General features: G+C 37.2%; 1 protein-coding gene across 1 annotated transcript in view; it reads left to right on the plus strand.

Moving 5' to 3' along the window:
* Positions 1-16307, plus strand: part of itga5 (integrin, alpha 5 (fibronectin receptor, alpha polypeptide)) — a 54244-nt gene that overhangs the window by 13756 nt on the left and 24181 nt on the right. Inside the window, exons 2-15 of the mRNA XM_084427996.1 lie at positions 2186-2316; positions 9288-9388; positions 9847-9970; positions 10061-10122; positions 10227-10272; positions 10983-11111; positions 11233-11277; positions 11689-11732; positions 11926-11979; positions 12915-12967; positions 13052-13260; positions 14195-14395; positions 14487-14532; positions 15001-15114. Coding sequence (XP_084284122.1) covers positions 2186-2316; positions 9288-9388; positions 9847-9970; positions 10061-10122; positions 10227-10272; positions 10983-11111; positions 11233-11277; positions 11689-11732; positions 11926-11979; positions 12915-12967; positions 13052-13260; positions 14195-14395; positions 14487-14532; positions 15001-15114 — 1359 coding nt within the window. The remainder of the gene's footprint in view (positions 1-2185; positions 2317-9287; positions 9389-9846; positions 9971-10060; positions 10123-10226; positions 10273-10982; positions 11112-11232; positions 11278-11688; positions 11733-11925; positions 11980-12914; positions 12968-13051; positions 13261-14194; positions 14396-14486; positions 14533-15000; positions 15115-16307) is intronic.

Below are 16307 nucleotides of genomic sequence, written 5' to 3' on the forward strand. Positions count from 1 at the left end.
TCCATGGCTGACCGGAGGGTTTTCTGAATACAGCCTTTGTAAGGATGTCCTCTGTTCCGCGTCACTGAGACCAGCCCAGGGGGCAGGAAAGGGTGTTCTCTTCCTGTACCTTAACCCCCCCCTGGAGATGCCCTCAGTGGCCTCTCACAAACACCTCCACCACACCCCCATCCCCCATCTCTCAATGGACCGGCCTTAATGACAGGAAAGATGATAGTAAGTTTACAGACAATGAGGTCATGGCGGCGCTGCACCAATCCATGCCGGCTCTTGGAAAATTAGACACAGATTACAAGAGCAGGGACTGTGGGAGTGGCTGGCTAACTGTTGGGTACTTTTCAGAGAGCTTGTTTCAAATGTCAAATCTCAAGATGCCATGTGTTATTACCTTTCTAAATGATCATTCTTACAGTTTTCACCCAGTAGATATAAGAATGGGTGGAAACAATCCCATAGATTTACACTACCGTTCAAAAGACTGCTCACCAAGACTGCATTTATTTGATCAAAAATACAGTAAAAACAGTGATGTTGTTGACATTGTATTACAATTTAAAATGAGTGTTTTCATATATTTTAAATGTAATTTATTCCTGTGACGGCAAAGCTGATTTTTAAGCATCATTACTCCAGTCTTCAATGTCACATGATCCTTCAGCTCAAGATGTCGAAAACAGTTGTGTGCTGCTTAATATTTTCGTGGAAACGTGATCATTTTTCCCTCCTGAATTCTTTAAAGAGACCTTTCGAAAGAACAGCATTCTTTTAAAATTTTAAACATTATTTCTTTAACATAACTTTTGATGAATTTGATGCATCCTTGCAATAAAAGTTTTTATTGACCCCAAACTTTTTAATGGTAGTATACATAAAAGAAGGGAATTTAGCCATATTTAGAGACCAGAATATCATACAGACATACAACTGCCTTGCAACCACATGGCATCCTGCTAAAGACCAATCAGAACACCTTAGAAACCACATAGCGATGTCCTGGAACTCATATTTTCTTCAGAGAATGTAAAAATGCAGTTTTAAACAGCTGTTCCACCTCCTTTCTCTCGTCCTGTCCAACTACAATTGTTTATTCTCTCTGTTTAGAAGTTTTAGTTTGTGAAGTTTTAACATGTACATTAATTAGAGAACATGCTTTTAGATGTGTGGCTGTGTTTGTCTGTATGTGCTCATATATTTGCAGCTCATGTGTTTATAATAACCCTGGGGGAAAAACAGCTGTAGGAGCAGAGCTAACTCGACTTTAGCAGGCTTGGCTCTTGTTTTCTCATTGACTTGTTGTTGCCCAGTGGGACTGGTGTGTGTGGTTGTGTGTTGGTGGTCACATGTCGCCAAACAAGTTATTAACCATTGTACATGGCCACGCTGTTACATAATTTCTCTTTGTATGGTAGGAGACAGTCCATTTCCTCAAAGATTATATTTTAATTTTAAAGGGATAGGTCACCCAAAAATGAAAGTTCTGCCATTTGCCAAATCTGTATGAATTTCTTTCTTCTGCTGAATACAAAAGAAGATATTCTGAAGAATGTCAGTAACCAGACAGTTGATGGACCCCATTGACTTCCATAGTATTTCTTCCCATACCCATCAACTGTTTGGTTACCGACATTCTTCAGAATATCTTCTTTTGTGTTCAGCAGAACTAATTCGTACAGGCTTGGAACAACTTGAGGATGAGTACATGATGACAGAATTTTCATTTTTGGGTGAACTATCCCTCTAATAAAATCTGAAAATGTGAGTAATATCAAGCTTTTTTAATTCTAGGCAAACTAAGCTAACTACAAGTAATAATTCTACTAATATAACTACATTTTTAATAATGTATAACATTGTAACTTCTCCGATAACAAGCAAATGTTCATAGCGATGTTTTCAATGACTTGTTGAATTCTGTTTGGTTCAGTTTAGATCTTCAATTTTGACTGTAGCTTAAACAAGCTACTGTTATAAAATGGCTTCTCAACACTGATGGTTTTATCTTTCTTCTTTAACATAGAAGGATTGTTTCTTTACAGCTCTGATGTTTGAATCCAAACCTTTTGACAAATTGGCCCATAGACGTTTTGTGAATTGGAACACTGTTGTACTTCCTACTCTTATAAATATTCATCAGTCTTATTAGTATGCTAACATCTTCCTTCATCTTTTTTTCCTCCTTGAACAGTGTGAGTATTATAGTTGGAGCACCCAAAGCCAACACCAGTCAGCCCAACATCAGAGAAGGAGGATCAGTCTTCTACTGTCCATGGAGCCTCAGCCAATCACAATGCAGCAGCATAGAGTTCGATAGAAAGGGTAAGTCTCACTAACCAGTTGCTGTGCTCCATTTAAACAATGAAACCTTTTAAACACCAATATTACACATGAAAAGATGTATTGAGACTAAATTAGATGCACCAAATTGAATTTTTAGTGAAATTTGTCGAAATATTGTTGCATCACTAGAATGCATACTATGGTTTTGTTCCTCAGATCAAGTTTTTCAAGCTTGCGCAGCTAAATTAGCACACGATATGCACTGCTAATTGTTTACCGGAAGTTAAAGTGGATCCAGTATTTTAAGTTTCTACGTCCTCCCCAAAACAATCCCAGTGTTGATTGATATCTGCTCCTTCCATTATGTGGCTTCCTCAAAGCTAGCAACTTTTTGGGTGCACAGCTCTCTGCCTTTCTTTGTGTAGACTTTGCTCTGAGAGGGTGATGGAAGAGGAAGAGGAAGAGAAAGCAGACAAGTGCTCGAGCAGACTTCCTGATGTATATGCAGGCTCAGATTTTCTTAAGATATTTTTCTCAACATGGAAGGCAGAACATGATAGCTAGAAACTGCTAAATGAGTAAATATAGATGGTTTTATGTAATTTGTTTCTGGAAGTCATATTTTCACATCTAGAGCAAAAATATATCTGGGAATGGTGTCACGTGACTGAAAAAATCTGATGTTATTGGTCCATGAAAAAAAAAAAAAAAAAACCTTCCTAGAGGAAGAAAAAAATGTCACAGGAAGAATTTAAAATTGTAAATATTCAATCTTGATATGAACTGTCTGTTTTGTGGCTGTCTTGTTAGTGCCTGCATGTTAACATTGCTCGCATTGTTGGTCGTTGATCTACTCACCATGCCAGAATAATTTCTGTTGTGGCGGTGACGTAAAACATAAAAAATGCTTTTTATTAGGAGGATTCAGATTTCTGTGCACTGTAGCAACCAGGAAAAAGAATAAGCAGAGACCACAACAAACACTCTATCAATTGTGAATTGTCTCTTGCTTGAATCAGACAGAGTTTTAATAGCTGATCCAAGTTGCTGAGTATGTAGAACACATGTCAAGGGACAATGAAATGTTCACAATCTCAGCGAGAGACTCTTGGCTTCCTTCCTGCGGAATCAGTCTCCTCTGAACATCCAAGCTGTGATTTACTGCATATTACTCAAACACAGGGAGAAAAGTTCCAGCAAAAACTTTTTACAAATTAATTTTTTATAATTATTTTTCTCTCATGATGCACTGCATATGCCAGACAGATTTTGCTTTGTAGGGCTGCAAGTATGCTGTGTGCTTCTGAGTCATGTAAAACGTCATGCTCTTCTTTTTATTACGTTTGACTTTAATTAAAACATAATTTTGTTTTGGTTTAACTCAATAGCCTAGCAGAAGAGCATAATTGAGTTACGCTAATACCCTGTGACGTGTGATGCATGGCAGGGGCAGGTTTAGCCTTGGAGGTTAATGCTTATCCAATGATCATTCAATTAGATGTCAATACATCCTGACAGATCCAAAATGGTTGATATTTTGACAAGTGGTTTCTATGCAATTTTCTTTAGTCTCAGCAGTCAGGCAATAACCTGAAATAAAGTATGACAATAACCTAAGTTTTGAGCACCCTTGGTTCCGGAAGTTATTTTATTTTATTTTATTTTATTTTATTTTATTTTATTTTATTTTATTTTATTTTATTTTATTTTATTTTATTTTATTTTATTTTATTTTATTTTATTTTATTTTATTTTATTTTATTTAGTTTAAAAGCAAATATATAATTGCTTGAGAGGTTGTGTTAGGTCTTTCTAGTCTCAGAAGTTCGGAGACTAGGTTAATTTTCCCTTTATTTTCCTGTTTTGGTTTGGTTTGTTTTCCTTATTTATTTTTACAGTTGAAAGCATATGTCATTGTTTAAGAGCTCATGTTAGGTCTTTCTAGGTTTATATGTTATTATTAAAAATCAATTTTGCTATGGAGAAAATAAATGACTGTTGTACTCTATTAACAGTTTACCCATTTAGTTTACGGCCATTTAGTCACTGCAAATACTGTATATCAAATAAAGATCTCACCACTTAAATCTGGGCTTGACCCTGCGGCCACTGATGCGTCATTGTGAACCTCTTGTGGGCCACTTAGAAAAGCCATAGTACTGTCCTTCCTCCTGCCTAACATCCCTCAATCAGAGAGAGTATTAGCTAATCGTGTCTGCAGATCTGACCTCTTTCCTCTTCCTCCCTGATAAGAAAATAACAGAGAATAATGAGAAAACGAGAAAAGAGAGTGGGTGGGAATCGGAGGAGAGAGAGCGTTGACTCTTGTCTATTCTCATTTCCCTGTCTCTCGGCGTCTCCCCAGAGACGCTTGATGTGATGACTGAATTTAGCCATGTGGCTCGTGCCTTCCGCTACCCCTTCCTGACCCTCCCTTTCTCTTACACAGATCTAGATACTCCACTAATGGGGTGGTTCTCTCATCGCTGAAAGAGAGAGGTGTGTGTGTGTGACCTCCTCACCTCCACTATCCCACGAGAGAGTCGGCCAGGTCATCTTGGCCTGACTCCAGGATCTGAGAGCACTCATTGGATTAGCAATCGGGGGAATTTTGATTAAAATGGCTGTATATCACAGCAGAGGTGTCTCCTAAGGTGCCCTAATTGTTGGAATACTTCCTCTTTAATCCTCTTGGTTACATCAGAATTTGTCTCATGTTACCAGACTAAAGTCTGGTCTAAATTGCAGAATATTCTGGCCAAGAACCACCCACTCAGACATGTAAAATAGTTTCACGTTTTATGTGACATTTAAGATGAAATTGGATTTAACCTTGAGCAAAATAGAATGTCTGGTTTAATTTCCACAATTAAAATGCTTGAATATCTGTCAAAGATTCAGTTCAGTGAATCTTTAACCAAATCCAGTTACTAATTCTTTCACAGAAGCACTCATTGCTGCACAAGAACTTTTAGTTTTCAAACGTAATTAAATTTTTGTGTGTAAAACATGTGAAAAATGCCTAGATTCAATCCCCAACTGCTGTAACTCTATGATATCTTGCATCCAAGTCTTAAATAATCATGGTCGTTGTTCTGACACAAATCTCATCCAGTTTTGGGTAGTTCTCCCCTAACTGTAACCAAACAACACCATTTTCCCCACCTTCCCCTCTGAGCTTTATCTTCCCACCTCACCCATGATGTGGAAAGTGAGATAATTGTTAGTTTTAACGGTCCACTTCCAGTGACGTTGACTGATTCTCGTCCCGCAAACTGTCCTCCCCAACTGCGCACCAGGAGGACACGGCGTCTTCCATATACCGTGTCTTGGAGCGCAGTACACACACTTGAGTTTTCAGTTGTAAGGAATCTCACAGGGGCAGGGCTGCTGGTTTTCTTTACTTTGGCAGTGAGAGAGGGAAAGACGGGGAGGAAAAGAAAGAGAAAACCATCACCCTGGAGGTGACCATAAGGCATATATCCTCTAATGTTATTAGAGGGCTCTAATCCCCACTGCTTTGCTACTGGGGTACCAAACATCCTTGAGAGAAGGAAACAAAAGATGTCTGGGGAAAAGGAGGTGTGTGTGTGTGTTTATCTGGGTTAAGGGGTGGTTTGGAAAGGAATAGGACAAGTCTACAGAGATGACAAGTAGAGGGAGATAAAGAAACCATACAAGATAGTAAAAGAATGAGTGGGAGTTGGTGACTTAAACAGAGAAAATAATAAAGTAGAATTCCTAGAAAGGGATGACAGACTTTGAGAAAGGGAAGAGAAAGGTGAGGGGTGCTATTGACTGAAAGACAGAGAGAGAGAGTCTGAGAGAGTGTGTGTTTGTATCTGTAGGAGTGTATCTGACAGATAGCTTGAGCTCCTGTTTTGCTTGGATGAGGATTGCTGGCACTGTTTCCTCACTCAGAATGAGACAAAGTCCTTTAGACCGTAAAATTGGGTCTTACCAATTGGATGAATCACGCAAAGCAATGTTTGGGTTATATTTCACCCTAGAATTGAAAATTATTTTTGCATAAAGATTTTATTAGTACCATTGTTTTAAAAAAAAAATTATTATGACATTATTTTAATGACAACTATGCATATTTTTTCCTGGATTTTGAAAAAATGTAATGATGATGCCTAATTATGAAAATAATATTTTGGCTAATTTAATTATAGACTTGGTTTTCTTTATGCAAAATATAATTTCCTGTTCTTCTTTTGATTTGGGGCTGCACTATGATCCAGACATTTCTTGACAGTTTTCACAATATTAACCCACACAACTTGAGCTCCTGTTTTGTTTGGATGAAGGTTCCTGGCACAGTTTCTTCTCTCCGAATGAGACCAGCCCCTCTTCAGAGCCAGCTGAGAATTGTGTTACCGCCAGTTGTACCTTTCACTCATTTCTCCTCTTCCTCAATCTCTCGTTCCCCCTTCCCCTCCATCACACCACAGAACCCTGTTGCATCATGCTTGTAATTATGGTGCAACTGGAGAAATTTCTGTGGCCCAGTTCAGTTTGGCAGTCAGGGATGGGAACGGAGTGTTTTGAAGGCGTTTGGATGTTCTGGCCTAGTGACTCCTCTGGCAGTTGAACCTGAGCTCTGATGGTCTTGGTCTACTGATCTTATTGCTGAATCCCCACCCCTCTCATTGGTCAGGACATGTCACCTTTGTTTTGATTTCAGCCCATATGTGACCATCTGTCTTTTCTCCTTCTTGTGCCTTCTTTGTGATATGACCTTTAACCTCAGTGGACACCTGAGCCTGCTTTGTACAGTCTGTTCTTTTTTTTTCACCTTGGACTTTTCATTTTATTATGGGTCTTAATGCACTTAAAATCAACATGGAACTGCATTCACAACACATTTAGCTTCAGTGATGTGACATTTCTGAGTGCAACAGAATTGTGAAATGTGATTTGATATTCATAGTTAATATTTTTTCTTGCCCACACGACTGTTTCAGAGGAGGTTTATAAATTGATGAAACATTTACTACTATTATTATTATTATTATTATAACATATTCTTTCTTTATAATGACAATTAATGATGGATTGTGCACAATAACAACATTTACATTTATTACATTTGTGTTTTTGTAAATAAATTGAGCAACAAAATGAATTGATCATTTATTTTATTCATTTATCCTTTCATTCTGTTGTTCATGAGTGGTGTCGTCGTCATCATCATCATCATCATCATCATCATCATCATATTCATTTGTATCATGTATATTAAGGCGAGACACGGCAGGCCAAAACATCGTTTTTTTTTTTACTGGTCAATTTTGAGATTTTTGGATATTTGTCTTCAATAACATTTCTTTTCAGACTTGTGGTGAACAAAAGTCAGAAATACACATTTAGGTCTTTATTTTACTACACTTTGTCTGTTTGCGTCTGTAGATTTCTCATAAATTCAACAAAAGTTGGCGTTCTTAAAGGGATAGTTCACCCAAAAATTATATTTAGCCCATGATTTACTCACCCTCAAGCCGTTCGAGATGCATATGTCAATCTTTTTTCAGGCGAACACATTTTCAGTTATTTTAGAAAATGTCTTCTTAGATCTTTCAGTGGTTAGAATGTGAAGCAATGGGGTCCAGCTCGTTGAAGTCCGCAAATGAGCATGCATCCTTCACAAAAGTAATCCATCCGGCTCCAGGGGGATAAACGAAGGCCTTCTGAGGGTAATCCGTGCGGTTTTGTCGTAAAAATATACATATTTAAAACTTTATAAACTAAAATAACTGGCTTCCGGTAGCGGTCGACGCGCGTTCACGGAGATGGATGCTGGCGTATGACGTAGGACGTAGCGTAGGAAGCGTTGTGACGTAGAACGAACGTAGAGTTTTGTTTTGCTCTGCTCTCTGGCTGCGCTGTCACGTTCGTTCTACGTCACGACGCTTCCTACGCTACGCCCTACGCCAGCATCCATCTCCATGAACGCGCGCCGACCGCCACCGGAAGCCAGTTATTTTCGTTTATAAAGTTTTAAATATGTATATTTTTACGACAAAACCGCACGGATTACCCTCGGAAGGCCTTCGTTTATCCCCCTGGAGCCGAATGGATTACTTTTGTGAAGGATGCGTGCACATTTTTGGTCTTGAAGCAGCTGGACCCCATAGCTTCACATTCTAACCACTGAAAGATCTAAGACATTTTCTAAAATAATTGAAAATGTGTTCGTCTGAAAAAAGATTGACATATACATCTAGAACGGCTTGAGGGTGAGTAAATCATGGGTTAAATATCATTTTTGGGCGAACTATCCCTTTAATCAACACGCTGCTCCGCGATCGCTGTCTGCACCCTGTCATCACATGCACCGCTGGAAAGCTCTCTCTCTCTCTCTCCTGTACAATGCTGTCGGATCCAAATATGGTCATTTCCTTTTTATCAGCAACCAATCGTGAAAGTAAAAGGGCTGAACGCGCAATCTCATTGGCTGATGATAAATCTTTAAAGCCCGTTTTCTCAAAATGACTTTTCTCTCATACTCCAAGTCCAAAATCTCCACTTCAGTAGCACCTATATACACCAAACTTTCCAGTCTTGTTACCTAGTTATATTATGAAGACATTTACAGAGGGATTTGTAAATATATTATTCCTAGCCTGATTTATATAACATTTTATTCCAAAAAACATGGCGAAAATAATTTTTTTAAGGCTATTGACAGTATATTCTGATTTACAGGATAACAAAAGTAGATATCCATAAATCCCTCTGTAATCTAATATGTGAACACAATGAAAAAATATTTTTTAACCTGGCTTTATCCAATACTCAGATTAGTGCATATTTAATTAGATATTGCCTAATTTGCAATATTTAATACTTTTTTTTTCTCATCTTAATGTAGGTAATCAACTGGGAAAGTTTCATGGTGATATCTGCTAGTTAAAAAATGTACCCTATTCACCTGTAGTGTCTCGCCTTAATATTATATAATATATTAATATGTATATTTTTATAATTGTTTTTTCTTGCTGTAGGAGATCTAAACGTGAGTGTAAATGGAACAATACATCAAGGAGAGTTCAAATCCCATCAGTGGTTTGGAGCAACAGTACGAGTGCATGAAGATAGTGTGCTGGTAAGATCTTTTTACTTTTATTTTTGACTGTGTGAAAAATAGTCAGTATAATATTCAGTTTGGACTTATATATATAAAAAAAAAAATTGTGATTGAACGCATTACATTGCCTTCATTAATGGCTGGTGACTCAAGTCTAAAAATGCTCTTAAGTTGTCTGTGTAAGTTTCAAATTATAAACCCATCAGATCCAGCTCTATTTATTGCTTATAATTCCTTCGTTTTCTTTCTCAATTCGAACTTTGGCTTGTGGATAATGCAGGATTACGGTCTGTAACATCAAAAGCCCAGGTGCTGCTCTTCATGGATTATCAAACAGTGACCTGGATTTATGGTCATGGTTGCTTTACTCCAGAACTACTGTTGACCTCTCTTAGTGTCTTCTCTGCGCTCTGCTAGCATGTGGGTTTTGTGTTTATAGAGTTGACCTTTAACTTCTAGCATTATCCATTCCATAGGCTTGTGCCCCCCTTTACTCATGGAGAACCGTGGCGGACATACCTCGTGCTGATACTACTGGCTCATGTTTTCTGGCCGTCAAAAACTTCACCAAGTTTGTGGAATACGCTCCGTGTCGCACAGGTGGGCTTGAAGTCAGTGATGATTTGTTAAGGCACTGTCCAATATAAGTCGTTTTGAAATGAGAGTAACATAACTTGCTGTCCGTTGCAGAATTTAATGGAAGAAAAGGACAAGGCTACTGTCAAGGTGGATTCAGTGCTGATTTTACTCAGGTGAGACATTGGTAGAACTGAATAGAACATATAATTTCAAAATGTAATGCATATCTTCTGTTTTCTTCTTCTGATCTCACCTTGATACTGTTGCTATGTTACAGGAAGGAAAGGTGGTGCTTGGAGGACCTGGCAGTTACTTCTGGCAAGGTTTGGCTTTCAACATTTTAACACTAGTCTTTTAAAAGCTCATCAGTATGTGGCATTGATATTAAGTATGGTATGACCACTTTAATTGAAAAATTTGGGGTCAGTAAGATTCTTTTTTTTTCTTCATGGAAAGGATCTTTTTTATCCAGGTAAGGATGCATTAAATCAAAGGTGACAGTAAAATAAATGTATAAAGGCAGAAGAATGAACTGCTTTGATGTAATTTCGAACAAAATCAGGCCAAAACGAGCTTCGTTTGGAGTTCGTTTTGGGAGTTCAAAACAGCTTGCCAAAGCGAGCTTTCCGGAAAAGTTTGTTACGGCTGGTAAACACCTTTGTACTACCTTTGGTCCGTGGCGATTACGTAATAGGTATGTGTGCGCAGATGTTCCGCCTTCTTTCACTTGGAAATCTTTTCTGGTTCATTTCCTCTAGTTAAGTCCGTCCAGGTCGGACATCCGTGAGTAAAAACATGAACACACTGGAGTAATAAATGAACGTGACGTGACTTTACTAGAGTGCCAAATTGCAGAGCTCATCCACGGTGTTATGATCAGATGCTTTTCTTATGCTTTATTCAATTTTGTTGTGATTTGTAATCATTTTCTGTTCTCAAAATGTGAATATTTACATTTATTATTTGCATCGACTGTGACCTTTAGCTCAATGCAAGTGCAATTAAAAGATCAATTTCTCCTTACGATCTCTAGGCCAATTGATCACTGCAGTTAAACAAGAAATCGTCAAGGCCTATTACCCGGGATACTTCTTGACATCAGTGGATGGCCAGATTCAGACCAAACAGAAAAAAGAGATCACATTTGATGACAACTACATGGGTGCGTCTTTCCATCCCCCTTTTATTAGTTGTCGAGTAGTTTTTATTATTGCCTTATCACAGGGTGTTTCCTGTTTGTCACCTTCCACATTTTCTTTTTTCCCCATTCATTTGTTTAACAGGTTACTCATTGGCTGTGGGCGAGTTCAGTGGTGATGATAATGAAGGTGGGTGTAGTAACTATAAAAAAATAAAACCTCTACATCATAGTGCTCAATTAGGTTACAGTTTCACTAGATTATTTTGGTGTCATTTTTAATTTACCCATTAAAAATGGAAATAGAATGACAGTGTTTTGCCACAGATAATGATTTAACATCCTCATCTGCTGTTTGAATAACCATAGACAGAAGCATTAAATCGGAGCACTGTATGTTGAACCTTTCAAAGGAAGTGTTATGATTATACCCTATTATATCCATTTCACTTAAACAAACTTGAAAACAGAGCACTTGGAGTGGCTCTGATCACCAGAATTCTCCGAGTTCCTGAGGAACCAACACATTTCCATGTTTCCACTACTAAATCTTTCTCTTTTTCCTCCTTTTTTTTTTTTTTTTTGGCTTGCCTGCTCTCAGACTTTGTGACTGGAGTTCCCAGGGGAGTCAGACTCCATGGACAGGTGAGAAGAAGCAGTAACGTTATCTACTGTGACATTTAGCCAGAGAACTTTTTGCTCAAATTGTGGGTTACAGCAACTTTTCAGTGTGATACATGTGACAAAATCCCTTACACATCCCTTAAAAGTAACCCAAAGATTGATATGATGGTACTTAATGGAACGAAAATTATAGTGTGTTGCCTTTTCTTTTCAGGTTTCCATTTTCAATGGCTCTCTGGATTTGCTGAAGACTTTTACTGGAGAGCAAGTAAGTTTGATCCCATTTATTTATTTTCCAGTATGACAAACATTATACAAGTGCAACATTTGGATTATAGTAGTATTAAACTTTTGGTACATACCATATTCCATACTGTCTAAGGTGAAATATGCATTGGTGCATTGATGATTAATTATCAGAGAGGCTTAGTTATGGATTATTGTGGCCAGTAAGAAACCACCTAGTAAACCTGAACATTTTAGCAACCATATAGGGATGCATAGTAACCACACAGAGCATCTTATTATCAACAAGTTTTGTATGGGCATGCACCACTGATTACTGCAGTATTTTCAAAACTAGTTTCTAATTTGTTCTATTGGCGTTTGTGGTGCAATACTAATAATATATGACAGCAGCTATTTTTGGACGTGGCATTTAAACAGAAGTAATGTTATTCTTACTGCTTTGCAAAGCTTCATCCCACCATGATATTCAAACTGTTGCACACTGATGATATAAGCAAAAATAATTTCCTTTAACAAGTCTCTTTAAACTGGGCTAGAGTGCTCTGTGGTGAGCAGTAAAGAACGGATTATGTGAGGCGAGAGCTTACGGGCAATTTTCCCTAAACTAGCGCCACAGTTTTGCAAATGGAAATTGTTGGAGGCCTTTAACTGCTCTGATTGCCTCAGCTGAGTAAATACAATCAAAAAGCATTTGTGTGTGTGCCCACCTCAGGGGGGCTAGAAAAAGAGCCACATCTGAATCATCAAAGAGCTCTTTTCATGTACTCACACCACAAACTGGAGTAAATGTCAGTGAAGGCCTTTAGGCGAAAAGTAATTGTTCATGTGACATTCATAAGATCCTACATGCTGTTTGCATGTACAGTGTAAAAATGTGTAGTTTGTATCTGTGATGATTCAGATCAATTACAGTTTTGTAGATTTTAATTCACCAGATGTTCCCAAATTTTTCAGATGGGCTCCTACTATGGCTACTCGGTGGCTGTTACTGACATCAACAATGACGGGTAGGTAATCATAACCAGGTTTAGACAAGAATGCGCCACAGGAATGTTATCAGTGTTTAAGTTTGTGGTTCGTATGACCTTCAGAATGACAGACCTGCTAGTTGGCGCTCCCATGTTCATGGTTCGTGACTCTGATGGGAGGTTAGAGGAGTTGGGTCGGGTCTACGTGTACTTGCAGAATGGACCTCTGGATCTCACACCTCAGCTACCTCACCTCACCGGCACACAGACGTTCGGCCGGTTTGGCAGCTCCATTACCCCTCTTGGAGATCTCAACCAAGATGGTTACAACGGTGAGAGATTTGTCCAGATTTTTGCATTTGTTTATCTGTCGGTCTTTAAATAACCATATCGGTTATTGGTCGACATTAGAGTGTCTTTATCAGTTTTGGTTGTTATTAGATCTATATCGGACAATATTTAATTGTTCATGCTTATTTGTCTAATGTTTACATTTAGATTACCTTTGTAGTCATCTAACACTCATTTAAGTAAATTTTTAAAAAATAGAACACTGTGAAATGTAATATTTAGCAAATCTCAAAATTAATATCATTCATATTGTACATTTATAATGTTATGATGCCTAAATTAAAGCATTTAAAATGATTTATTTTAATTAAGTGTTTAGTTTTGAATTTATTTAGATATGTTATTTGATTTAATATCTGTCACTTATCGGTTAATTTAAAATAATTAGTTAATTTAATTTTGTTTTATTTTTGACTTATTTAGACAAAATTATATAGAATTTTAACATCTGTCATTTATCGCTTGTTGCTTTTAGTCATTTTATTTTTTTATTTTATATATAAATATAGTTATTTTACATTTATTTAGAGAATATTATATTATATTATATGGAATTTTAATATCTGTAATTTATCAGTTAATTTAAAATAATTATATATATATATATATATATATATATATATATATATATATATATATATATTTATATATTTATTTATTTATGTTTATTTAGATAAAATGATATAGAATTTTAATGTCTGTCATTTATCTGTTCAATTAAAATGATTACTTTCAACGATAAAACAATAGTAACTCATTTATTTAGACAAAATAATATGGAATTTTAATATCTGTTGTTTATCATGATGTTATGGATGCTTTAATATCTGTTGTTTATCATTTATCATGATCACACATTATTAGCCAGAAATGTAACATCAGTGCACCCCTAATTCTGCAATCTGCTCTTAACAGATGTGGCCATCAGCTGTCCGTTTGGTGGGGAAAACAAACAAGGATTGGTGCTCATCTATAACGGACATGCTGGAGGACTCAGGGAAAAGCCCTCTCAGGTGATCGCTGGCCAATGGGCTTCTGCCACACCGTCAGCTCTACCTGCAAGTTTTGGTTATGCCCTTCGTGGAGGAAAAGACCTGGATAACAATGGCTATCCAGGTGAGAAAGCTTGTCGAGCTCTGTCGAGCTACCATAAACCACCACCATTACTTTTGAAATCTAGTCTGATATCATGTTTTTACTGTTGCAGATCTCATTGTTGGTGCATTTGGTCAGGACACAGCTTTTCTTTACCGGTCAGTCAAAGACATTATTTTATATTTTAAATTTCAGTTCTATTTCTATTCATCAAAGAATCCTAAAAATGTATGTCAGTTTCAACAAAAATTAAGCAGCACAACAGTTTTCAACATTGAGAATCGTGAGAATGCTTCTTGAGCTCCAAATCAGAATTTAAGAATGATTTCTGAAGGATCATGTGACACTGAAGACTGGAGTAATGATGCTGAAAATTCAGCTTTGCCATCACATAAATAAATTGCATTTTAAAATATACTGAAATAGAAAACAGTTATTTTAAATTGTAATAATATTTCACAATTTAATTGTTTTTACTGTATTTATGATTAAATAAATACAGCATCTGTGAGCAGAAGAGACTACTTTCATAAACTTTTGAAGGGTAGTGTAGCTATGGAAAGCTATTTAAATTTGAATCATAAAACTGTTTAAAATGCCAAATACTGATGTCATGTCATTTCCAGGTCTCGTCCTATTGTGAACACCAGTGCCACCTTGACTGTCTACCCAACTATGATTAATCCTGAGGAGAAAGTTTGCCCCATAAGCCGTGGGAACGAGACCCTACATGTGTCCTGGTATGTCTGCCATCTTGTTTCGGCCAGAATTTGTTGTATTCCTGGTTCAGTGCAGTAAATAGGATTTGGATAAACTTTAAGTTGTCAGGCATTATAAATTCTGAGCATTCAACAAGCAATAATATGATATAACATCATGATCTTTCACATTTAACATCAGTTCAGCAGCATTGAAGTGCACTTATGTAGGAATTTTACAAATCTAATTTAGTAAATGAAGGTTACTTCATTACGTCCACAGTCGGGCTTCGTGCGTCTGGCCGAGCATATGGAAAGGTGTGGTTATGTTGTCGGCAGATGCTTTTCTAAATGGTTTGGACACGCTACGCTGGTTGAGAACGAGCCAGGAAGGTGGCGAGAAGCATAAAAAATGGCCCTTTCCCACCTCCATTATGTTTTTGAAATATGCATCCTATCTGTGGAAGGAAAGGAAACTCCACGGGGCTGGTCTCCATCTGACGTAAAACGTCTGTGTCTCCGCCTGTTCTGTTTTATACAGGGAAAGTTTGTGTACGTATGTCATGATTACAAGTCGTTGCCTAGACACAGAGGCTTTTGGGAGAATTTAGAGAGCGAGAGAGAGAGAGGTCTAGCAGTGGCTTTGAATGAGATATTGTTAAGTGGTGGAACAGCTGGGAAACATCAGGACGCACTGAGCTACGCACACACACACGTGCGCACACACATACACTGAGGCTTAGAAACACACATGGGAACACAGTGCGTTTATTACACAGGTCAGAAGTAGCCTGGATTGTGATTTTTCTTTTTTTCTTCACTCTTTCACTCTTTTCACCCTTCTGTATCTTGTTTCTTTTGTGTTCTTTGTTTTGTGTATCCTTTTTATTCTTATATCTTTATTATAGCATCCTTTCCTTTGTTATAGTATTATAGTATCCTTTCCTTTGTTACTATTTCTCTCTTGACTTTAAACTTGACTTTTAAACTTTTTCAATCCTTTTTTAAAAGGTTTTCATTCTTCCATTGAACTGTCATTCAAAAAAACAAACTTTTTTTTCTTTCTTGCTTGCTTTCAGTCGCACCATCATTTATTACTCTCGAATAGATGGATACATTTCTAATAACTTAATTAGATAATCATCTATTCTTTGGGGTCAGTTTTTTTTTAAATGAATACTTTTATTTGGCAAGGAGGTATTCAATTTATCAAAAGTAAAACTAAAGACATTTAT

This window comes from Rutilus rutilus (genome assembly GCF_951802725.1).
Source record: "Rutilus rutilus genome assembly, chromosome: 13".
NCBI lineage: Eukaryota > Metazoa > Chordata > Actinopteri > Cypriniformes > Leuciscidae > Rutilus > Rutilus rutilus.